A 26,804-nucleotide genomic window follows, 5' to 3' on the forward strand; every position below is an offset into this window, starting at 1 on the left:
CAGTAAAAACTCAGGTTTCATGGCCGCTGCCCCCATCTGCTCACAGTGAGGGTCAAGGTCCTGTGCCCATGTCTCCCCAGTCATTTCTGGGGTCCCCAGGCATATCTTACGTGAGCTCACCACAGGCCTCTCAAGCTGCAGTTCTTCCACTTGCAGCTCCTGGATGTCGTCAAACCATGAAGCCACTGCCTGCGCCCCAGGGGACCGTCCCTGCCCAGCTCACAGCCCTCTCCCGGCGCTGCAGACCCTCGAAGTGCCTGATGAGTGTTTCTCACCGCGAGTCCTCCCCGGCCAAGCCCAGGCTGCAGTCTGCACGCACGTAGGAGAACTTTTGCTCCCTAATTCTGTGTCTCTCGGGTCCCAGGCAGGTTTTGTGTGCTCCGGTTCACCCAGAGCCCTGGGGAGAACCACTTCTTCAAGCTTCTGCTCAGGTCTCCTGTCTGTGGGGCTCAGACATGTTCTCTATGTTTCCTCCTCCCTCACCCCAAATAACAATTTGTTATTTCTTATGATTCTGCAGCCTGGGCTGGGCTCAGCTAGGCAGGTCTTCTGCTCCATGTGGTGAGGGGGGACTGGGGTGTCCAGGGTGGTTTCTTCACTCACATGTCTGGCACCCCAGCTGGGATGGCTTGGGGAGCTGGGAGCTGGCTGGGCATCTCCATCTTTCCACACGGCCTCCCCACGTGGCTGCTCCGTCTTACAGCGTGAAGGTCTCAGGGTAGTTGGAGTTTTTACCTGAGCTGGCTTCCAAGGGCAGCAAAGCTGCCAGGCCTTTTGAAGCGTAGATCTGGAATTGGCACAGGGTGACTTCCTCCACATTCTCTTGACCAAGGCCAGGCACAGGCCAGCCAGCTTAAAGGAGAGGAAAATAGATTCTACCCCTTGATGGGTGGAGTGGCGTGCACGTGCAGAGGGAGGGGATGGACGGTGGCCGTCTTGGAGACTATCTACCACAGGACTCCTTCCTCATTCTCCTACATCCACTGAAGCATTTAAGAGCCAGTGCAGTCGCCCCAGCTTTCTCTTCCCCTGTAGTGGACACCTGGGAGCCACATATTCTGGATGGAGTAACCACAGGATGCAAGCCGACTGGTCCTAAATCTCCACTTGGAAGGGGACTACCCAGCAGAGGCCCCGAGGCCCACGGCTCACTTCGCATGAGTGAGAGATAAACTTTGATGTATTCATCCCCTGGGATTTTAGGCTTTATTTTCTACTGTTGCATAATCTAGCCTACCCAGGTTGTAGGTATCATGATCCCCGTACTACAGATGAGAAAACTGAGCCATGATGGTTCCGTGACTAGTCAGAGACTGAGTTGAAGCTGGAGCTTGTATCTGACTCCAGAGAGCCTTTAAGCACTGCATTGGCTGCTGTTACCCTGGGAAGAGGAGATGGGGTTGGGGGGGGAGACAGTCCTGTGGGCCTGGATTCTGGGTCACTTGAAGTAGCATTGCCTGTGGTGAGGACAGTGAGCTCATGGACAGCATGAAGAGAGACCCACGGGGAAGCGCCCAACACAGTGCCTGGTGAGCAGGAGGTGCTCAGCTCAGCGGAGGTAAGCTGCGCCCACGGCCATGATTGGACAGCCTGGGGATCCCATGAAGGGGCATCACTTTGGCTCACTTAACCTGGCCATTGGTCCCCGGGCTTTGCAGCTCAGAAACTGGATTTGTCACCACCAAGAGCAGGGCTGTCTCAGGGCTATGTTCACAGTGACAGGGCTCGGGAGACGCATGGCGGAAACTGAGTGAGAGCCCAACTGCCAAGCTACTGTGTTCGCTGCCATACACCCCGCCCCCACCCCTGTTGCTCCAGGGGCCAAGTCTTCCTTGGAAGGTGGCCTGGCAGTCCCAGGACCAGTCTTGAGGAATCCTGGTGTCACTGAGCAGCACACTGAGCAGCCCGAGGTCCCACCTCCACTGCAGGATGCCCCCATTCCACAGACCTGGGGCCCACATTTCCAGAGCAGGGCTTCCTCTCTCAGGATAGAATAAGATGGCACTGACCCTCAGGTGCCCCCTTTCTCTGTGACCATGGCTGGCCAGTCCCTTTTTAGGAGATTGACCCCATAGAAAGGAGACCCGGCGCAGCCAAAAGAAAGAGAGAGAGAGAAGGAAGGGAGGAAGGAAGGAAGGGAGGGAGGGAGGGAGGGAGGGAGGAAGGGAGGAAGGAAGGAAGGAAAAAGAAGGAAAGAGAAAGAAAGAAAGAAAGAAAGAAAAAGATTTGTTTTTAAAAAAGAAAATGCTAAGCATGGTTCCTGGCCCCATAGGAAGCACTAGAATAAATATGGCATATAAGTTCTCATTTACCTACATTTAAGTTATAATTATTTAACACATACCACATTCTCATTCTTTGTTTACTTGTTTATTGCCTGTCTCCCTCACAGGAATATAAGCTTGCTAAGAGAAAGGGCATTGTCTTTGTTCATTATATTATCCCTCGTGCCCAGAACAATGTCTGCCACAAGGTGCTGAGAAATAATTTGTTGAATGAATGAGGGAATGAAAGAAGTCAAGGGCTGTTGCCCAGGGAGCCTTCTCTCTTTTTCAGATGATTTGGCCTCTCTCTGCTCTGTTGCATGTTTTATACTCTAGCCCCCAGAGAGCATCCCTAGTACCCTATTTTTAAGTTTCTTGAGTAGTAGGTAAGAGCAGGAGCTGTGGAATGCAAACCCACCCTTATTAACTCTGACCTTAGGCAAGTCACTGAACCTCCCTAAGCTTTAGTTTCCTTCTCTGAAAGATGGGAATAACGGCACCTACCTTACATGGGTGATGTGAGGACTAAAGGAGATCATCCTTAAGCGCCATCCCTGGCAGGGACACCCAACCAGTGGTCACCGTGCTGGTTTGCCCTCATGTATGATCCTTACGAACAGCAAGGCTCCAGGTAGTCCTTCCACATTTAAACCCTGTCTCCTCTCCCCGGCTCGGCAGGATAAACGGGTTTGGGGCCAGCTGCTATCGCCCACCCCAGTCTTCTGCCCTCCACCATCCGTCTGCCATTTTAGACAGTTGCCTGCAGCAAGTAACGCAATGGCCCAGGGCTTTTGAAGTTTGGGCTCACAGGGCCATGCCACCACCAGGCTGCCTCCCTGAATTCTCCAGGGGCTGAGGACAGGCGAGTCCTCTGGGGCCTCCCCTGGCAGCCCTGCGGCTGTCCACCTCGACATCAGATCAACCTGTGCTGCGGGCGCCTTTGATGTCAGTTCCCACACTGGAGTCTCATGCCCTGCCCTGAGGACGTGGGCTTTGAAGTTGGCCTGTAAACCCAGCTTTCAGGAAGAAAGTTGTCTATTGTGCCTCAGAGCACAGCTGGGCCCTGTAAAGGCACTCGGAATGCCACGAACACCTGATAAATAATTCTTTCTGGGCCCAAGAAAGATTCATTCCACTTACAGGGGAGGAAAATTCCCTTGACCTTTTCATTGAAGTTCTGTGTGTGTGTGTGTGCGGGGGGTGTGGGGAGGTGGTTAGAGAGGGTTTTTGCGTCTTCTCGCTGAAGTCACGTGGGGCAGGCAGGTTGTCTTAGAGCTGAGCTCCAGTGACTGCTCCAAAAGGGCTCCTGGTCCCTGACCCCTGGCCCGAGGTCCCCCCAGCCAGCCCCACTCCTGCCTCCTGCTGGGAACGTGGGAGAAGATTGGGCCCTCTAACGGGTAGAGAGGCCTCGGCCCCTCCAGGCCAAACCCTGCTGCAAATGGCAGGGCTTCCAGGAGGCACAGCCCTGTTGCCTTTCTTTCCTTCCAGGGCCTGGCATGGTCAAAGAGAGGGGGCAGACAGGATTTCCCACCCGAAGGGGTCCTGGAAATGGATACTGGCTCACATACACTGAGCGCTTACCTCAGGCCAGGCCCTCTGCTGGGCCCCCTTTTGTGCACAATTGGATAATAGGATGTGGGTATGTGTGTAGTTTTGTGAAAGCTTTCTTTATGGTAAAACGTAACATACATGTAGAAGGTATATAAAATAACAGCACACAGCTCAGTAAATGATCAGAAAACAAACATCTCTGCAGTCACCACCGTAGTCAAGAAATTCAAGTTTGCTAGGATGCAGGAAGCCCTGCTGGTGCCCCTTCCTGCTCAGTAGGCCCTCCCTCTCCCACGAAGGATAACCACCCTCCTGACTTTTGTTGTTACTACTTATTTGCCTTTTTTTAAAAAATGAATTTATTTATTTATTTATTTATTTATTTATTTTTGGCTGCGTTGGGTCTTCGTTGCTGCGCCTGGGCTTTCTCTAGTTGCAGCGAGTGGGGGCTACTCTTCGTTGCGGTGCACGGGCTTCTCATTGCGGTGGCTTCTCTAGTTGCGGAGCACGGGCTCTAGGTGCGCGGGCTTCAGTAGTTGTGGCACACGGGCTTAAGTAAGTTGCTCCGTGGCATGTGGGATCTTCCTGGATGGGGCTCGAACCCATGTCCCATGCATTGGCAGGCGGATTCTTAACCACTGCACCAGCAGGTAAGTCCCTTACTTGCTTTTTCTTTATAGTTTTTCTGTCTAATCAGGCATCATCAGATACTCTTAGTTTTATTTATTCTCTGAAATGTGTACAAATGGAATAATAGAATGGAATAATAATGCATTCCTTTGTGCCAGGCTTTTTTTCACTAAACATTGTTTATGATATTCATCCATGTAACTGTTTCATTCATTTTGCTGTTGTATAGTATTCACTGTAGGAATATTCGAGGAGTATTTATCCATTCTACTGTTAAAGGACATTTGGATGTTTCCAGTTTGGAGCTATTACAAATAATGCTGCTATGTACATTTTTAAACATAACTTTTGATCCACATACACTCATATTTCTTTTGGTATATACCTAGGTGTAGAGTTGCTAGGTTATAAAGTAAGCATATCTTCAACTTAGGTAGAAAATGCCAAACTGTTTTCCAAAGTAGTACTAATTTATACTCCTACCATGAATATGTGAGTTGCTTCAGATCCTCGTTGTGGTGGCAGCCTCTGAGACAGCCCCCAGTGATCCCCGTCTTCTTGCATTCACACCCTCTGTAAGCCCCGCCCCCCAAGTGTGGGCTGGAGCCAGCAATTCCCTTCTAATGAATAGGATGTGACAGAACATAACAGGATGTTGCTTTCTTTCTTTCTTTTTTATTGGAGTATAGTTGCTTTACAATGTTGTGTTCTGTACAGCAAAGTTCAGGATGTCACTCTCAAGATGAGGTTACAAAGAGACTATAGCTTCTGTCTTGGGCGCCCTCTGCTTTCTCACTTGCTTACTGTGAGGGAAGCCATGTTGTGAGCTAACCTGTGGGGAGGCCCACAGGGCAAGGAACAGATGTCTCTGACCCACAGCCAGTGAGGAGCTGAGAACTCACATGAGTGAGCTTGGAAATGGGTCCTCCCAGCCTCCAGTTAACCCTTGAGATGACTGTAGCCCTGTCTGACACCTTGATTACAACCTTGTGAGAGACCTTCAGCCAGAAACACCCAGCAGAGCCCAGATTCCTGATTCATGGAAACTGAGATAAATGTTTATTGTTTTAAGTTGTTAAGTTTTGGGGGTAATTTGTTACATGGCAATAGATAATTAATATACTCAACAAGACTTTTTTTTTATTGTAGCCATTTTCAATGTGTATGAATTAGGTTTATTAGCATCTTCCTGATATTATTGATATTGAGCAACAAACATTTCTAATGTTTGTTGACCTTTTGGATTTCCTTTTTTGTGAAGTACCTGTCAGGACTCTTATCATTATTCCGTTGGGTTATATATCTTTTTCTTGTTGATTTGTAGGGGTTCTAGATGTAAGCCTGTCTTAGCCTGGGCTACCCCTAGAAAGCAGAGCCTGAGGCAAGGGCTTGCAGGCAGAGAGTTAATTTGGGAAATGATCCAAGGAACAGAAGTAGAAAGGAAAGGAGGGGAAACCAATAGAAGCATGCCTTCTCAAGTTGGTCACTGTTGTGGGAAACTTGGTCTCAGTCTCACTGGGACCTTCTGAAGAGCCATGTAAAATGTTCCTCAAAATTACCCACCTGTGTTATAAAAGAGAAGAGCATTTATCTTCTAGCTGAAGGGCCTCCCCTTGACCAAGGGCTCCCCATGGGGTGTTAAATCCTTCACATCTCCAGATCCCACATGTGTGAGTGATTCCCATATGAAGCCCACACTGGGGCAGCTAAGAAGCCCTGGGGCATCACGTGAGAGGTGTGGCTAAAATGAGATCCTACCGCAGTAATATCTAGAATAAAATGGGTGCCAAGAGGATGTGCAGTGGAGCACAAGGAATATCTGACACATAGCCTCTTATAGATGATATGCATTGCAAATGTCTTTTCCCATTCGGGCTTGTCTTTTCACAGTGACTTTCAATGAATAGACATCACTAATTTTAAGGTAAGCAAGTGTGTAAGTCTTTTCCTTTGTAGTTTGTGGTTATTTGCATCTTGTTCAAAAAGTCTTCCTGTACTTAAGTCATAAAAATCTTCTCCTCTGGTATTTTCTAGGAGCTTTCTTGGTTTGCCTTTCACAGATCTACAATCTACCTGGAACTGGTTTTTAAGTAAGGTGTAAAGTGGGCATCAGGTTTCATTTTTCCACGTAGATGCCCAACTTATTGAAGGATCTATCATTTCCTTTCCACTGCTGTACAGTGCCATTTTGTCATAATCGAGTATCTGTATACGTATGAATCTCTTTTTCTGTTCCATTGTTTGTCTATCATTGTGCCAATATCGCACTATTTTTTTTTTTTTTTAAGATTCTTTTTTAAATGTATTTCTTTATTTATTTTTGGGTGTGTTGGGTCTTCGTTTCTGTGCGAGGGCTTTCTCTAGTTGCGGCAAGCGGGGGCCACTCTTCATCGCGGTGCGCGTGCCTCTCACTATCTGGGCTTCTCTTGTTGCGGAGCACAGGCTCCAGACGCGCAGGCTCAGTAATTGTGGCTCACGGGCCCAGTTGCTCCGCGGCATGTGGGATCTTCCCAGACCAGGGCTCAAACCAGTGTCCCCTGCATTGGCAGGCGGACTCTCAACCACTGCGCCACCAGGGAAGCCCCTCGCACTGTTTTAATTCGTGGAACTTTATAGTGTTGACACACGGAAAAGCAATGTGTCTCTCTTGTTCTTATTTTTCACAACTATCCTGGCTAGTTTTGGTCTTTGCCTTTCCTTATAAATTTTAGAAGAAACGTCAAGTTTTACTCCCCATCCTCCATTGGATTTTTTTTTTCTATTGAGACTACATTGCATGTAGATTACTTTGGAGAGAATTACATCTCTACAATATGAGTGTCCTAATCTATGAATATGATAAATTCATTTATTTAAACCTTTAAATATTTCTCTACAAAATATTTTATAGAAAAAAATAAAAGAATTCTGCTTCTAGCAATGGTAGACAAGGATGCTTTGAACCAACTTTCCTACTGAGAACAAATGGAAAAGGAGGCTAAAATATTTTTGAAAATACGTATTTGAAGGCAATGGAGAGCTATCAAAGCTGTGAAAATTTATGGAGCCAAGATCCAGAGGAAAGGAGGAAAAATAGGAAGCATGAGGTCAATATTTGGTATCACTTTTCCTCCTGAAGTGGATTGTCCATTCCAAAAGCTGCTGGCTGTGAGAGCCTGAGCTGTTTTTTGATAGACTGTCCTAGTCTCACTATGTTTGTGTACAGCTTAGGAGTCAGTCAAGGACCCAGGGGAGTATCTTTATGTAGATTTGGGGGCTCTACAGCTCTCTCGGCTCTGGTACTCTTCCCTCGAAATTGCAATCTCTTGTCAGCCCTGAATGCTTGTCTGTTTCTTCCACCCAGCGAGTCTGCCACCTGTTTGTGCTTGTTTCCTTTACTGTGGTTGAAAAATGATCTCAGGGAGAAATCTGGGTGGAATGTGGGACTCAATGCGTGTGCTTCCCTTTCAATGACTAGAAGCCCTATATGGGTTGGCCAACACGGATTTCTTCACCTTTATTCGTGAAGGGTATTTTCACTGGGATAGGATTGTAAATTGGTGATTATTTTTTTCAGTGCTTTGAGGATATCATTACATTGTCTTCGGGCTTCTTTGGCTTATGTTGAGAAGTTAAATGTCTTATTCTTGCACCCTTAACGTGTCCTTTTTTTTTTCTCTGTCTGTACATGTTTTCTTCTTTTCTTTGGGTCACAGCACTTTCACTGTAATATGCCTAGATGTGATTTTGTCTTTATCCATCTTAGGATTTGTAGATCTCAAATCTACGTGTGGGTATCTTTTGTCAGTTTTGGAAGATTCTTAACCTTTATCTCTTTGAAAATTGATTTTCTCCATACTCTCTCTTTTCTCTTTCAGGGACTCCAATTATATGAATTCTAGCCCTTTTTACTCTCTTTTTCCGTTCCTGGGAAACAGTATATTATGCAAGAATCCATTACATCCATGTGAAAAGGATTTGACAAATCAACTAGCATTTCTCTTACTGAAATGCTTTTGCCACTAGAATTTCCCTGTACTAAGAAGCAGTGTCTGTCTCTGACATTAGCAGTGACAAAACCCACAAACCTTCATGGAATTGGGACATGGCCACCTTTTGTTTCAAGGACATAGGGCAAAAGACGTGGAGGATTTTCCTGGTTACAAGGTTAAATATTTAAGGTTATAGGCTGCATTATGCTAGTCCTCAGTGGCAAATTCTGAGTGACTGAGGCACCCACATGCTCTTTGATAAAAACCTATTTGTGATATGCAGGGCTTTCTAACACATAGGCCCCAAGGCAGGAGCCCATCTTACCTGGGTCTAAAGGTAGGGTTTCTCAATCTCAACACTACTGATATTTTGGGCCAAATAATTCTTTGTTGTGAAGGTCTGTCCTGTGCATGGTAGCATATTTAGCAGCATACCTGGCCTCTACCCTGTACATATCAGTAGCACCTCCCAGTTGTGACAAGCAAAAATATCTCCAGATATTGCCAAATGTTCCCTGGTGGGGCAAAATCCCTCCTGGTTGACAACCATTGGTCTAAGGATGGTACTCCAGACGAGAAAGACCCACTTGAAACTTAATACCAATGGCCTGCTTTGTGAAAGAAAGCACATCACCGGTTTAACTAGAGACACAGGTGTGTGTTCCTTTGACTTTGGCTGTTGGGAAGCTCAAAGCTAAGTTTCGTATTTACTACATTAACTGTGAGCCTCAGTTTTCAGGACTGATCTTACTTCTAATATAACAATCTTTTAGGAAATGGCTTCACATAATTTGAAAAGACCGGCAGGTAGAGTGTCTCCATATGAAAAAGCCTTAGGAGGCAACATCTTGGTACTGGCACAAGAGGCACCATTTTCAGTAGTGCAAGTTAGGCTACTTGAGGCCAGCTTTGAGGGCAGGTTTTGGGAGTTGGGGAGAAGAGGGAAGGCATTGTTGGGTAACTGTGGGTGGCGTATCTTGTGGGGAGCATATGGGAGGTATTCCTTTGCTTTTTCTCAGGCCCGTAGTAATTGTGGAATGCTTTCTGAGAGTGGGGTAAGTAGCTGAAGTTCAGAAATCAAGTGAGTAGGGGTTCAAGGCATAGTAATTTGGGTATTAAAAGTTAATGTGTACTTCCAAGTTTGGAGACAGAAGAGTTAAGTCCTTTCTCTCTTCTCTTGAAAATCACCCAGAAGCAATAAGGAGAATGAGAAAAGGAAGTTCAGACTCCAGCTTCAACAAAACTAGGAGACATCTGAAACTCTTAACTCTAAAATGGGTGAAAGAGTTGAAAAAGTAGTAAATGTCAAAGGAGAGTACAGGGGCTATGCTTGCCTCTGCAGGATCTGAGAAACCTAGCTAGTGTCTTCTTTAAGGTGAGGCTATTTGTGGGACAGGTCTGTTAGAGCAGCAGGGAAGAGGGCCCCTGTGGTGTGAAAAGCCCTTTGGCATCTGATCTTCACTGGCAGGGCTACAATGGTTCACACACATAACTCTGGACCATGATAAATTTTTCTGCCAGCTTGACCTTTCCCCTACATGAAAACCCTGCAAACACCTGGGAAGAACTTCATTTAAAAGACGAGTCATCTGTTTCCCCATCCAGGTAAACAGAAATTCCTTTCTTCCAGGAGCTCATTTCTGACTCCTCTCATATGTTACATCCAATCTAGAATCTAGTTCTCATTACTTCCACTATGACTACCCTAGTCCGAGCCCCTGTGCTCACCTAGAATCTTGCAATAATTTCACAGTTGTGCTCTCCATTTTCATAGTTGACTCCCTACAGCTTTGTTAGATCATATCACTCTAATAAAAACTCTCCAATGTCTTCTCACTCTCCTTAGCATAAAATCCAAAGTTCATGTCACAACTCTAATGATCTTATTCCTGCTATCTCTTTGAACTCATCTCACAACCCTCTGTTGCCCCTAGCTTTATTATTCATTGCATCCCTTTACCTTGTTTTCTTAATATTTATCACAAATCATATATATTTGTTTATTGTCTCCCCTCTATCAGAATGTAAGCTTCATTAAAGGAGGGACTGATTTTGTTTACTGCTGTATTCCCAGTGGTTAGAACAGTGCCTGGCGCATAGTAGGTGCTGAGAAAATATTTGCAATTGACCAAACAATAAAAAAAAACTGGCACAGGCTTTGGAGGAGGATATTAAAATAGAAAAGGATCAAGAAAAATACATGGCAGGTGAAGAGCACTCACCAGAAAAATGTTGCCTCAAGAGATCGTTGGAAACTATAATCAAAGATCTCATGACAACCTTAGTATCTTAACATCTCGATAAAGTGCCGACATCAGAAATACAAGAGGATATGAGGAAACAGAAGAAACATGAGCTGGCAGAATTCAAGGAAAAAAATTACATAATAATCATAAAAATGAATACAAAATTGGAATGATTGATAGAGTATACAGTGCTCAATCACAATGAGAAAACATAAAAATAAAGAAAAATGACATGGAGATAGGAGATGTAACATGCACATAATTGGAGCTTCTAAAGGAGAAAATTTCTATTTTCTATTTTTATAGATCAAAGCACTGAGAAACCTTGCTCACATGAAGTCAGTAATAGATTTTAGAAACATCACTTAATCCTCTGAACTCTTGGAATTTAGGCCAAATATCATAGGGATCTTTCTTCAAATTGTATGTCTAAGGAATCAGCTGACAATTCAGTTCTCTACCAATTTTATTGAGGGCATGTAACTGGAAACTACTCAGTAAATGTAGTTTGACTTGCAAAAGGAGTCATTCAGACCGTAACATCAACGTTTCAAATTGTCCCTTTGTTTGGAGGCTTTACTCCCTAGAATAAACACAGTGAGTTTTGGGATGGATGAGCGGTATTTCCTTTTTTCTAACGGGTGAAGGGTTACAGTGAAAGGAATAGTTTTCAGAGATCAATTTAGAACAAATACATATGAATGTACAGTGTCGGGAAATTGATTCTGTTGAACCCCTTCATGTATCCCAGGAGTGTATATTCATTTGAAGACTACTGGCTAACAATGCCAAGCACTGCTATCAGGTCAAGCAAGGAATGAATTAAAAAATATGGTTTAGGAAAATAAGAATTGTTGATTTGATGAAGTAGTTTTCAATACAGCTGTATTAAAGTTGGGTAGGGCTTCCCTGGTGGTGCAGTGGTTAAGAATCCACCTGCCATGCAGGGGACACGGGTTCGAGCCCTGGTCTGGGAAGATCCCACATGCTGCGGAGCAGCTAAGCCTGTGTGCCACAACTACTGAGCCTGCGCTCTAGAGCCCGCGAACCACAACTACTGAAGCCCGAGCGCCTAGAGCCTGTGCTCCACAACAAGAGGGGCCACCGCAATGAGAAGCATGTGCACCACAACGAAGAGTAGCCCCCGCTCGCCGCAACTAGAGAAAGCCCGCACACAGCAATGAAGACCCAACGCAGCCAAAAAAAACAAAAAAAAAAAAAAGTTGGGTAGAAGCTATATTGGAGTGGATTGAGGGGGAAGGGGATGGTACTGAAGCAGACAGTAATAGAAATATTATTAAAACTGAATACTGAAAAATGGAGATAGGATTATAGCTAAAGCATATGGTATCTAGGAAAAATCTTTTAAAAAAGATGTGAAATACCTAGGGACTTGGGGAGAAATGTTGACAAAAAAAGGATCAACAGACTGAGAGGTTGAAGACTCCTAAAACAAGATAATCAAAAGTTCTAGGTTCACAAGATGATGCAAAGGGTTAACAGTAGTTGGCATTTACTGAGCTGTTTTTTATCAGTGTGCTAAATAAAGCTTTTTACCTGTTTCAACTAATTCTCACAATAATGATACAACGTGGTTGCTACTGATATTCTCATTTTATAGATGAGGAAAGGAGACTCAGATTTAGTTATGCCCAAGGTCACTGAGTTTATCACTAAGTTGGCAGAGCTGGGATGTCACCTAGAGCACTGAAGCACTTCTCCACAGGTGTCAATTTAGGTGGAAGTTCAGGGAATTTCTGCCTGATAAAATCTCTTTAATGTAAGCCAGAACGCAAGGACATAAGAGTGAAGAAGAAAAGAGAGGGTCACAAGTTTGAGAACAGGGGTTTTCAACAGTTAAGAGCAGGAAAAGAGTTGATGAAACAGTAAGGATAACATGCAGTGTTGTTAATTAACACTTAGTAATATTGATTTGTACAGTTGGTGGCCTTTCACCAGAAATAATCCATAGTAAATTGGATACATCTAGGGCTGTATTTTCCAGAAAGGTTACGACACTGGGGAGGGTTATTTGGGATACTGAGAACAATGACACTGAATTGACATATCACTTAAAAATCTGGACAGGGCTTATGGAACTGGTGAAAACAGACAGATAATGACCTGATTTGAACTTGTGTAAAGGAATACAACTGTTATGGTCAGAGGTGAGGTTTCTACATTTGTGATTTCAGAGGTAAGGTTGTTTTGGGATATTAAAAGTAGCCAAGATGTGGCTGCTGTGGAGACAGAGTAATGGAACTAAAGCCCCGTAAGTGGCCACTGATGTCAACCAGGTAGTTGCAATTTATTTCCTCAAAATTTACTGAAAGAATATGACCTATCTTTCTGCTCTCAAACTGTTGTTTAATCAGAACAGCAATCACTTCAGACTTTCTTCTGTACCTGCAATTCATCCGGATTTAAAAAATTAGATTTGAGAAGAGGATTTTTACCTATCAATACACACAAAATTGGAATCTGTGTTCCTGAAAACCTTTACAATAGAAAGATCACTGGATCACTGGTATAGTCAAGCACTTGGGAGAAGTGTATTTCAGGTAAGAAATTATCAATAGTAGGAAAAAGTTGCCACTCAACTTTCCCCTCAATAGCATGTCTCACTGCACCAAAAAAAATTGTGTTTTCCCTTCTGGTACTTCAGTAGGGATATCAAAATGCCATGGCATCTCTCTTCCTTTAATCCACCCACCACACACACACAATTTGATAAGGAAAAACAAAAACAAAAACCAACCCAATGTTCATGCTTAAAAGACAGCCATGATATTTAATGTGGTGCTGGGACACTAGGCCACATGGACCAACAGACCTAAATTTATTCCAACCCTGAATTTTGTTAATGTCCAATAATATATGAATTGGAATGAGAATTTCTCTCTCTGAAGATGAAGAAAAAAGGTCTTCCAGTGTAGTTATTTTAGAAGGAGGCTCTTCTATTTACATATAAGAACCAAGACTTATAAATAACCAAGCATATTTAAATAAATTGATAAAAATACCTTTTAAAACATAATACTGGTCTCTCCCTCTTCCATTCTTAAACATATATCAGTCTTCACTTTCTACTTAAATTAGTTGTAATAAGCAACCCTACAGACTAGCTATTTGACAATCAGTGGCCAAACTGAAATTTGAACAAAGCCAAACTTGTTTAAACCAGATACTATTTGTTAAATGTTACACATTCTGCTAGCCACTGACTCAGTATTTTACTATATAGTGTAGCACCTATTATAAAACAATGTGAGAAATAAGAAAAAATGAAATGTTGGGGGTCTGATATATGAAAAAAATTTCAGGATGGATTGCATAATCCAGAAATCACTTGTTCTATTTGCTACATTCCTCGAACATTCTAAATTTCAAAATGACACAGGAATTAAAAAAAAAAAAAAATCCAACACATTAAACATATACTTAAGTATCTAGATGTGTAACAGTTCAGCAAACAAAAAGGTTTAACTCAAAGTCTTTGAACATGTCAATTAAACATTAAGATTTTGAACCCAATTACTCAAAGATCATTGACTAGCCCATAATGCAGTTTGTGTTAATCTGCTGTACAAATTAACCACATAATAACAGTCAGATCTTACTCCAACAGAAGTGGCGATAAAATCATATAGCAATACTCCTTTTTGTAATTAGATAATCAGGATAACAGCACTGGGATAAAATGAAGAGAATTTCTTGTTTCAGCTTCTTGTTCAATAAGCCTATTCCTCATTTTCAGACAATGAGGATAAAGGTATCACAACCACATATGAGAAACTGCTTTCTCTTTATTTAGGTGTTAAGAAGAAAATTAACTTTGGTCACATATTACCTTAAAAAAAAAAATCCAGTTTTACATATTCCTAAATAGATAGGACCAAATGATCAGAGAAAAAATTTCTTCTGTAAAAATTGGCCAATTTTATCAAAACTCTTACAGTGTCATTCAAATTATGTAAAGACTGCTTGCGATCATAACACTCCAAATATATGACAACTGCAACTCCATCCTAACTGGTGTGAAAAGTATTTGCTCTCATGTTGCTTTGGTCCAAAAGAGTAGAGCTGATTCAGTAAGAGTAAACTAAGTACCTAATCTTTTGCCAGCATTAATTTAGATTGTTACTGGCAGCAGAAATATCCATGAATGGTTCTACTATAAGAGAGTATAATAAAAGAATATTTTTATGGACACATCACAGTACCAGATAAACTTGTATAAGAGAGAAACATGAAGGAACAAAAAAAGATAAACAGCTACCACACAAAAAATACTGTTTCCCCCATAACTGTATTTGAAGGGGTAAAAAGGTAGTATTAGAAGTTTGATGATGCTAACATGAAAGGAAGTTGAGTATTGTATTTATTTCTTATTTTATACAACTCTTACTGTTTACAAAAATGGTTATAGTCATGCCCATAAAAGTGTAACCCATGGCATCTGAAAGCAAACACTCTTTGTAATTATTTAAAAGGGCCTTTTTAAAAATTATAATACAAAGGTCTGTGCTCTATAAGCAGTCCTCCACTGTGCATTATAACAATAAGGCTTACTTTTAATACAAAGACTAAGTGTTTGGGAGTTATGAGCCACTGGATTTAACAAACATCATCTTATAGTTGCTTTTTGCATCTTTTTTGTTTTTGGGATCCTCCACTTCATCAGGGTGCTCAGTAGCTTGGAGTTCTTCAGCAGATTCTTCTTTCTCTGACTCTGAATCACTTTCAGAGTCATCTGGACTTTCAGGATCAGGTGAATCATCATCATCATCATCATCTCCAGCCACATCACCTTCTCCATCATGATCATCTACCTAAAAACATCAATCAACAGCTATTAAAATACATTATCCAGTAAAAAAACTGGAAAAGACCCTAAAATTTTTGTCTCACTCCCTAGCCATTAAATTAAGTTTAAGATCAGAGGCTGCCTAGGGAAGAAATGAGGACTCGGGCACCTCCATGTGTTTTATACACTGGGACCTGAGTAGGATTTTGGTTTAAGAAAGGGCTCTGAAGACCACACACCTTCTCCCCTCCCCCCTAGTTTGAAAATAATATATTATTATCTTCCTGATGAAAACATTATTTTAAGTAAATAAGGCAAGTTAACCACTGATCCATGGGAATATTTAAAGTTATCAATGTTTTGCATATTACATTACTTTGGAGTAATGGACCAATAGTTATTATATGAAAAGAGATGACGTAGGAAACAACCAAGAAAACTCTCCTGAACTTGTATTTACATGAAATATTTCATGTACCTTGTATGTTGTTCATGCCTACTTAAGATGTGCCCTAATGTTTATCTAAGCAGAATTTACATTAAGCTAGTATCAGAAAACACATTTCTAAAACTCTCAAAAATATCTATTCTCATTATCTACAAAGACCTAGTTTGGCATGTAAAAATATTTTAAGTAACTGCATAAAGAAAGCTTTCTACATAGGATTCTTGATTGCTAGAGTAATTTAACACAAATAAATGATAATCAAATTGGAAATTATCTTCCCACTTAATGAAAATACGTAATTACTACCTCACTGAAGCCAAGTCCACAATGTCGTCGATATCTTCCTGATAATTTACTGTCCAAACTTTGTTGATATTGAGACTCCAGTTCTTCATTAATTTTCTTGTCTTCTTCCCCTGTATGTCCAGTGTACTTTGATTATGTTTCAGTCAAATTAATAAAAATATTTGATTACACAAAAAACCCACAATACAGATGCTATTATATTCAGGGCTGATTTCTCTAACTGTGACTAATTTTACAGTGAATTTTGTGGATGGGTTTATAAACCATAGGTAGTTACCCAATAGATAAAATAATTGAAGGATGTATTTATGATTACTTCTTTAGTAACCAACCCCCTGAAGCACAAGTTGGTTTATTAAAGATGAAAAACTCAATTTTTCCCATGTAATAATTCAAACCAGATACAGGAATCTCAGAACTGCTTAAGTTTACATATTATAAATATTAATTACTAAGAACTTTGGGCATGATGTTTTAGTTTATTTATAGTCTGATAATGGTTCTCCTGAAGGTTTCCTCCTAGTCATGTAGAAAAAATCCTCCAACAAACAAAAGCTTCTGTCTTTCAACAGAAATAATGAAAAGGCACACAATTCTGTTCAGAGAATGGCTAAATAAAATGACCTTGGAATGGCTTCCCTTTATGCCTTTCTTTGCATATCAGTTTACTGCACCAACATAAACTTATTTGTAATTTTACCATGCAACATTTGATATATAAATTATTTTTAACATATATTCTGTTATATATGTCATGAAGCAGAATACTAAACAACCACCTATAAACTTACCACCCAAGAAGTAGAACATTACCAATACCACTGAAGCTTTCTGTACATGACATTTTAATTTGTAAATATAAGAAGAATTTCATATTTTAAAAGAATGAATGCAACAGTTAAATATATTTCTATTCTGCCAAAGCTCAGGGACTCTTTTGCCTTTTGTAGAAGTGCAAATCAATTTGAAATAACTGTTCAACACTGGAAATATAAAACGCATACTAATTTCTAAAATGTGCTACATATTCTAGGTCAGTATAAAGTTAATTTAAATGATATAATTAAAGGTTTTCTTAAATATATCTAGGTCAGGGCTTCCCTGGTGGCGCAGTGGTTGAGAATCTGCCTGCCAATGCAGGGGACACGGGTTCAAGCCCTGGTCTGGGAGGATCCCACATGCTACGGAGCAACTGGGCCCGTGAGCCACAATTACTGAGCCTGCGCGTCTGGAGCCTGTGCTCCGCAAGAAGAGAGGCCGCGATAGTGAGAGGCCCGCGCACCGCGATGAAGAGTGGCCCCCGCTTGCCACAACTAGAGAAAGCCCTCGCACAGAAACGAAGACCCAACACAGCCATAAATAAATAAAAATTTTAAAAAAAACCAAAAACACAAAACAAAAAAAACTTTCTTTCCTTAAAAAAAAAAAAAAAAAAAATCTAGGTCATTATGCCCTGTTATTAATAATGTCTAAGATTAAGGCCAATTTTAAATGGGATAAAACTTTACTCTTCAGCAGACTGAATTCAAATCCAAATTCTAATTCATTTTCAGTTTTTATTTTTAAAGTTTTTTCCCCAAAATTAAAAGAAAAATTAATTTCTTCAGGCTTTCCAATGAGTTTATACTCTTCAAAGATTTCAGAGCAAAACTCAGTGAATAAACTAAAAACCAGTATAATATGCCAACTATAACTGTATATTAAATAATTTACAAAATACATGTAAACTCTAGATACTACAGTTGGCAAGATGAGGCATAAAACCTCACTACAATTAAAATACTACATGTTGTGAGTTAGTAAAAATGAAGACAGAAACTGGTCAGTTTCTTGGTTAGAATATCATATTGATGTATATATACTCTCAAATCTTTTATGACAGTATATACTAACTGTTACATGATATATGTAACATGTTTACATATACTACATATATTTCTAATATTTATTAGTCATTAGAACTAATCAACAATTATAAACGGAAGCTAGAATATCCCAAAATATGTACAAATATTTCATATTCCAAATTTAGCACCTCCACTTTAATTATATTTTACTTTCTTACCTGTTCGGAAGTGAGATGTGGATTTGTGATCTCCTATAACAAGACGACCAGTATGTTCTTTCTGTAAGAAGGCAGGAAATTTATTAGACTTTGAGACCACTAATTCAACATAATTATTAAGTGTTTACTATGTGCCTGACAATATTCCAGGCTTATGGGATACAGTGAAGAAAAAGAACTAAATTAAGATCCCTGTCTTTATGGAACTTACATTCTTGCATGGATAGGGATGGGGAGGGGACACAAAATCAGTAAGTAAATTATAGTATGTCTGAAGGCAGTGTAATTACAATAAACCAAGCAGAGGAAGGGGATAGAAAGTATGTAGAGGTCAAGCTGGAATTTTAAATGGGATAAATAGCTAGAAAAGTGGATCAATCTAAACATTTTCTTTCCTAAAATGCCAGTTAAATGAGTTGCTTTAATTTTTCCACCTTCTCTTTCTGATGTCTCAGGCATATATCATGGAAAGAAAGCAAATGAGATTATTTAACTGAATAAAAATAATACATTTATAATGAACAAAGTGATCGAAATTTAAAATATAAAACATAAAAATAACCATTACTATTTAACAACATACCACAAATAGCTAGCTCATTACTTTTGACTACAATAAACACCCACTTTCAAACTATCAAAAAGCACAGAACTTAAAACAATGTAGTTCTATAAAACATAAAAATAAATCTCACTCAAAGTTACCAACTAATCAGCTTACATAATTACTCTCAATTTATCAGTTCCAATCCACTTTTCATGGTTCATATTTAGTTTTGAAACCGAGCAGGAGCCTGTGGGGCTCCTGGGCATGGAAGCCTTTCTGTGTCCCCAGTTTCTTGTTTATAGGGAACAGACTCCAGCCTCCATGACACTCCCTGAGTTCCAAAGGGCAGATTCGAACTATTGCTAAACAGGGAAGGGAGGTGATGCAGAGACAAGGGAGGAGCAGTCAAGAAACAACAGTGTATTTCCCTTTAACTTTTTTTTTTAACAAACAAACAAAAAAACTAAAGAAAAAAAAAAACAGCCTCCTTCCATTTGGTTTCCCTTTAACTTTTTTTTTTAACAAACAAACAAAAAAACTAAAGAAAAAAAAAAACAGCCTCCTTCCATTTGGTTTCCCTTTAACTTTTTTTTTTAACAAACAAACAAAAAAACTAAAGAAAAAAAAAAACAGCCTCCTTCCATTTGGTTTCCCTTTAACTTTTTTTTTTAACAAACAAACAAAAAAACTAAAGAAAAAAAAAGAAACAACAGTGTAGCCTTTGGATAGGGTCCTGGTTCTGCCTGAAGGGATACACATAACAATGAGTTCTTTACAGAATGAAAACCCCCAACAAATGTAAGATGTTAGCATTCTTTATTCCAGATTAAAGGAACCAGAGAAGCTCTTCAAGAGACCATCTGAGGCCAGATTAAAGGAGTCACAGAAACTCATCAGACCACCTGAAGCCAGGCCCTGCACACACCCTGATCCTTATCAGCAACCCTGCCTTTGAACCACTGCTATAAAACTCCTCACCAAATCCCTCCAGGTTGGGACACACAGTTTTGAGAGGCACTGAGTCTGCTGTGTCCCCCGCTTGCCTGGCAGAGCAATAAAAGCTGTTCTCTTCTACTTCACCCAAAACTCTGTCTCCGAGATTCAATTCCATACTGGTGCACAGAGGCCGAGTTTTCGGCATCAATTTCACAAGGTAAAGAAATAAATTGTTTGGGAGACTGGCCAAGGTGGCAGAGTAGAAAGATCTTGAGCTCACCTCCTCTCACGAGCACACGAAAATCACAACTATCTGCAGAACAGCTATCGACGAAAAAGACTGGGAACCACCAGAAAAGATCTTCTACAACTAAAGACATAAAGAAGGAACCACAACAACCTGGATATAATCAAATTCCATACCCCTTGGGGTGGGTGATCCACAAACTGGAGAATAACTACACTGCAGAGGTTCTCCTACAGGAGTGAGAGTTCTGAGTCCGACATCAGGCTCCCCAGCCCAGGGGTCTGGTACCAGGAAGATGAGCCCCCAGAGCATTTGGCTTTGAAGGCCAGTGGGGCTTAACTGCAGGAGCTCCACAGGACTGGGGGAAATACACTTCACTCTTCGAGGGAGCACACACAAAATCTCACATGCACCCGGACACAGGGTAAAAGCAGTAATTTGATGGGCACCTGGGCCAGACCTACCTCCTAGTCTTGGAGAGTCTCCTGGAGACGCAGGGTGGTGGGGGGACTGTGGCTCACCCTAGGGACACAGACACTGATGGCAGAATACTGGGGAACACTGTTGGTGGCTGACATCTTGGCTCATTAGTTCCAAGACCTTATCCCACCCAACAGTCTGTAGGTGCTAGGGCTGGCACGCCTCAGGCTAAACAACTAACTGGGCAGGAACACTGCCCCACCCCTCAGCAGACAGGCTGCCCAGAGACTTACTGAGCCCACAGCCACCTCAAGATATGCCCCCTAGACATGGCCCTGCCCATGAGAGGACTAAGACCCAGCTCCACCCACTAGTGGGCAGACACTAGCCCCTCCCTCCAGGAAGCCTGCACAAGCCTCTAGAGCAGCCTCACCACCCAGGGGGCAGACACCAGATGCAAGAAAAATATGATTCCCGCAGACTAAGGACCAAGTCTGCCCACAGCAGGCCAGACTGTACCTGCTAGCAGGCCAACGCAACCTTCAGGACACCCTGGACCCCATAACCAACTGTGTCAAGAACCACCTCCTAACCCCAAATCTTATATGTGCTCTGGGATCCAGGGGCCCTGCAGCCAGACTCCAGGAACCAGCTCTGACTGCCCACTTGTCCCCAGAATCTGGCTTAACCTGCCAATGGGTGGGCAACAGCCCCAGAGTCTTCATGAACCTGGCTCTGACCACCCAGCCAGCACTAGCCTTGGGGCCCCCTAGGGTTCTGCAAGCAGCCACTTCATGACCAGGGCCTGCTAAACAGCAGCCAGCAGCATCCGCATAAGGCAGGGCCTGGCAACCAACCAGACTAGGGGCCAACCAAGCCCACCAGATCACCCACATAGCCAGGCCACCACAACAGAAGGACCCACACAGCCCTCTTAGGAGGAGACTCTAGAGCATATAGCTTGGGTGGCGAGAAGGGAGTGCACTGCTGGGATGCATAGGACACATCCTAGAGGGCCACTTCTCCAGTCAAGAAATGTAACTAACCTACCACATACATAAAAATACAAATAACAACTTAGACAAAATGATGTGGCAGAGGAATATGTTCCAGATGAAGGAACAAGATAAAACCCCAGAAGAACTAACTGGAGATTGGCAATCTACCTGAGAAAGAGTTCAGAATAATGATTGTAAAGATGACCAAAGAATCTGGGAGGAGAATGGATGCCAGAGCAAGAAGTTAGAAGTTTTTAACAAAGAGTTAGAAAATTTAAAGAACAACCAAACAGAGATGAAAAATACAATAACTGAAATGAAAAATACACCGGAAGGAATAAATAGCAGACTGAGTGATACAGAAGAATGGATCAGTGACCTGGAAGACAGAGTACTGTAAATCACTGCCACTGAACAGAAAAAAGAAAAAAGAATGAAAAGAAATGAGGACAGTTTCAAAGGCCTCTGGGACAACATCAAGCACACTAATGTTAGCATTAAAGAGGTCCCAGAAAGAGAAAACAGAAAGAAAAAGCCTGAGAAAATATTTGAAGAGATAATAGCTGAAATATTCCTTAACCTGGGAAAGGAAACAGTCACTCAAGTCCAGGAAGTGCAAAGAATCAAGGAACACACCAAGACACATTGTAATCAAGATGACAAAAATTAAAGATAAAAGAGAGAATATTAAAAGCAGCAAGGGAAAAGCAATAAATAACATACAAGGGAATTCCATGAGGCTATCAGCTGATTTTTCAACAGAAACTGCAGACCAGAAAGGAGTGCCACGATATATTTAAAGTGATGAAACGGAAAAACATACAAGCAAGAATACTCTACCTAGCAGAGCTCCTGTTCAGATTTGATGGAGAAATCAAAACTTTTACAGACAAATAAAAGCTAAAAGAATTCAGCACCACCAAGCTAACTTTAGAACAAATGCTAAAGGAACTTATCTAGGTGAAAAAGAAAAGGCCACAACTAGAAACAAGAAAATTAAGAAATGAAAAAGCTCACAGGTAAAGGCAAACATAAAGGTAGGAAATAATCCACATGCAAACTAGTAGGGAGGTTGAAAGACAAAAGTAGAAAAATTATCTGTATCTACAATAAGCAGTTAAGGGATACACAAAGCAATTAGATATAAAATATGATATCAAAAACAGTAATTGTGAGGGGAGGAGAGTACAAACGCAGGATTTAAAAAATGCATTTGTAATTAAGAGAGCAGCAACATAAAACAATCACGTATACATATAGACTGCTCTACAAAAACCTCATGGTAACCACAAACTAAAAATTTATAATAGATAAACACACAAAATTATCCACAACACTAGAGATAGTCATCGAATCACAAGAGAAGAGAACAAAAGGTGAAAGACCTACAAAAACAAATCCAAGGGGGCTTCCCTGGTGGCGCAGTGGTTGAGAATCTGCCTGCCAATGCAGGGGACACGGGTTCGAGCCCTGGTCTGGGAAGATCCCACATGCCGCGGAGCGACTGGGCCCGTGAGCCACAACTGCTGAGCCTGTGTGTCTGGAGCCTGTGCTCCGCAACGAGAGGCCACGATAGTGAGAGGCCCACGCACTGCGATGAAGAGTGGTCCCCGCTTGCCGCAACTAGAGAAAGCCCTCGCACAGAAACGAAGACCCAACACAGCCAAAAATCAATCAATCAATCACTCTACACTTCCAAAAAAAAAAAAAAATTAAAAAAAACAAATCCAAAACAATTTTGGGAGAGGGAGCTGTGTAAGAGGAAAGGTTCTCTAACCCTGGGAACCCCCTTCACCAGCTGGGAAAAATCAGCCAGGACAGAAAGTGAGCTTCACTGGCTCAGAGGAGTGCAGCAACCGGCTTTAGGCAGGCAGAACAAAGAGACCAGCACTGATGGTCCTGGCCACCTTGCTCTACTTACTCCCCAGCCTGAGATGTGTGTCTGCTGGTGCGAGGGGGCTGGGTGCTAAAACTCAGGCTTTAGGGGACAGACCTGGGGAGAGGACCGGGGTTGACTGCGCGGAGACAGCCAAAATGTACTGGAGTATGGCCCGGGCCACAAGGTGTGGGCAGGATGCCTAGGTCCACCATAGAAGCCCCACTGGTAATGTGCTCATGAAGGGAGGGTCAGGACCCCACCACAGCAGCCTCATTCTCCTTGTGCTCACAGTGGGCACAACTCTGACTTTATGAGCTCTGGTAGTAGACAAGCCCTGGTGGTTGCCTACACACAGAGGTGGGGCTGAAATATGAGCTGTGTCCAGCCAGCAGCTTTGAGACTTTGGCAGATTTATGCCTCTGGTGCCTTTGTAAGCTCAGCACCTGGGGGACATCCAAGCAGATTATTGGTGCTTCTGTGGTTAGGGGGGGTCCAGAGTTAGCAGCTGTGGGTTTTGTAGGCATGTGCATGCGGAGGAAGGGTCGGGGTCTGGGCTAATTCCGTAGCTCCCATGGTGGGTCCAGGTGCCCGATTATGGTGGGTCCTGGTGCCTGACTTCGGCAGATATGCACTGGTTGCTTTCTGATAACTGCGCCTGAAGGGCATCTGGGCCAATTGACTGCATTCCCACAGCTGAAGCGGGGCCAAAAGCAGTGCCAACAACAGTGTACTTTGTGAGTACTCATGACAGGTGACAGGAGACATCACAGAGCATACTTTCCAGTGGACAGCTCCTGGGAGGAATACCCAGGGGCTCCTCTCCCAGTGGGAGCACTCCAGTCCCATCTACCTCACATTGCACTTTAGCAACAGATCTGAGAGCTTTTACTCCAACACCCCTGTTCAACATCCAGTGCAGGCTCTGGTCACCACAACACCAATCACACCCCCTATCAAGGGGATAAGGGCAAGCACACACTGAGGAAAGACGTGGCAGTCATCCATACTAAAAACAGCCTTTGCACCAAAAATATTAGACTCATTCAGGCTACACAGGGACATTCCCACATAAAAACAGCCCTTTAAGACCACAGTAGATAACTGTTTCTCCTAAAGTCATAGAGTCAGAGAAACATAAGTAAAATCAAGAAACACAGGAACTGCTCCCAACTAAAAGAACAAGAGAAATCCCCTAGAAGTACAAATGATGAAACACCTCTCCAGTCTACTAGACCCCAAGTTCAAACAGAAGGTAATAAAAATACTAAAGGAATTAACAAAGACTATCAACAGAAATGCAGATCACTGTAACAAGAAACTAGAACTATAAAGAGGAGCCAATTAATATTAGAAAACTCATCTGCCAAGACAAAACTTGAGCTAAAGGCAATAAATAGCAAACTAAATAATGCAGAAGAACAAATAAGTGATATGGAAGATAGAATAATGGAAATCACCCGATCAGAACAGCAGACAAAATCACAAGTGAAAAAAAAATGAAAGCAATATACGAGACTTATGGGATAAAATAGAGCGAGTCAATCTACACATAATAGGATCCCAGAAGGAGAAGAAATAATAAAGGGGATTGAAAATGCATTTGAAGAAATTATGGCTGAAAACTTCCCAAACCAAAAGGAAACAGATATCCAGGTACAAGAAGAACAGAGAGTCCGAAACAAGATGAACCCAAGCAAACCTACACCATGACATATTATAATTAAAATGGCAAAAGTTAAAGTGAGGATTCTAATGGCAGCAAGAGAAAAAGATTTACTTACAAGGAAACCCTCATAAGTCTATCAGCGGACTTCTCTATAGAAACACTGCAGGACAGAAGGGAGTGGCAAGATATATTCAAAGTCCTAAAAGGGAAACACCTGCAACCTAGGATACTCTATGCAGCAAGATTATCATTTAGAATAGAAGGAGGATAAAGAATTTCCCAGACAAGTGAAAACTAAAAGAATACAGCAATACAAAACCTAAACAGACATTTCTCCTAAGAAGACAGACAGATGGCCAATGTGAAAAGATGTTTGACATCTCTAATTATTAGAGAAATGCAAATCAAAACTACAGTGAGGGATCACCTCACACCAGTCAAAACAGCTATCATCAAAAAATCCACAAACAATAAATGCTGGAGAGGGTGTGGAAAGAAGGGAACCCTTCTACGCTGTTGGTGGGAATGTAAACTGGTACAGCCACTATGGAGAATAGTATGGAGGTTCCTTAAAAAACTAAAAATAGAGCTACCATATGACCCTGCAATCCCACTCCTGGGCATATATCCAGAGAAAAACATGGTCCGAAAGGATACATGCACCCCAATGTTCATTGCACCACTGTTTACAATAGCCAAGACAGGGAAGCAACCTAATGCCCATCGACAGAGGAATGGATAAAGGAGATGTGGTACATGTAAACAATGGAGTACTACTCAGCCATTAAAAAGAAGGAAATAATGCCATTTTCAGCAACATGAATGGACCTAGAGACTGTCATACTGAGTGAAGTAAGTCAGACAGAGAAAGAGAAATCTCATATGATATTGCGATGTGGCACACATATACAATGGAGTATTACTCAGCCATAAAAAAGAATAATGTCATTTGCAGCGACATGGATAGACCTAGAAATTATCATACTAAATGAAGTCAGACAGAAAAAGACAAATATCACATGCTATCACTTATATGTAGAATCTAAAAAAATGATACAAATGAACTTACTTACAAAACAGAAACAGACTCTCAGACTTTGAAAACAAACATATGGTTACCAAAGGGGAAAGGTGGGAGGGGAGGGATAAATTAGGAGTTTGGGATTAACATATACATGCTACTATATATAAAACAGATAATCAACAAGGACCTACTGTATAGCACAGGGAACTCTACTCAATATTCTGTAATAACCTATATGGGAAAAGAACCTGAAAAAGAATGGATATATGTATAACTATAACTGAATCAGTTTGCTGTACACCTGAAACTAACACAACACTGTAAATCAACCTTACTCTAATATAATATAAAAATTAAATTAAAATAAAAAATAAAATAAACAACAAAGTCCTACTGTATAGCACAGGAACTATATTCAGTATCTTATAGTAAACTATCATGGAAAATAATATGAAAAAGAATATATATAAAGTACAGCAAAGTATCACTTTGCTGTACGCCAGAAAGTAACACCACATTGTAACTGAACTATATTTCAATAAAAAAATATATAAGTAAACAAAATGAGAAAAAACAGAAAAGAAACAAAAGCAGTTCTAAGAGGAAAGTTAAGAGCAATACAAGCTTACCTCAGAAAAGAAGATAAATCTCAAACAACCTAACCTTACACCTAAAGCAACTAGAGAAAGAAGAACAAATAAAACCCAAAGTTAATAGAAGGAAAGAAATCATAAAGATCAGAGCAGAAATAAGAAAAAAATAGAAAAGATCAATGAAACTAAAAGCTGATCCTTTGAAA

General features: G+C 41.6%; 1 protein-coding gene and 1 long non-coding RNA gene across 2 annotated transcripts in view; one reads left to right on the forward strand and one right to left on the reverse strand.

Annotated features, from left to right (window-relative positions):
• Positions 1-702: 702 nt before the first annotated feature.
• Positions 703-14,615, forward strand: LOC309605627. Its single transcript, XR_014231452.1, has 2 exons — positions 703-1,558; positions 13,038-14,615. It is a non-coding gene; the product is annotated as an uncharacterized lncRNA (long non-coding RNA).
• Positions 14,616-15,026: 411 nt separating this feature from the next.
• Positions 15,027-26,804, reverse strand: part of LOC309605587 (small acidic protein) — a 28,974-nt gene continuing 17,196 nt past the window's right edge. The window contains exons 3-5 of the mRNA XM_082341680.1: positions 18,289-18,349; positions 16,224-16,333; positions 15,027-15,494 (exon numbers count right to left, since the gene is read on the reverse strand). Coding sequence (XP_082197806.1) covers positions 15,264-15,494; positions 16,224-16,333; positions 18,289-18,349 — 402 coding nt within the window. The 3' untranslated portion in view covers positions 15,027-15,263. The remainder of the gene's footprint in view (positions 15,495-16,223; positions 16,334-18,288; positions 18,350-26,804) is intronic.

This window comes from Balaenoptera borealis, assembly GCF_965194805.1.
Source record: "Balaenoptera borealis genome assembly, chromosome: 11".
Classification (NCBI taxonomy): Eukaryota; Metazoa; Chordata; class Mammalia; order Artiodactyla; family Balaenopteridae; genus Balaenoptera; species Balaenoptera borealis.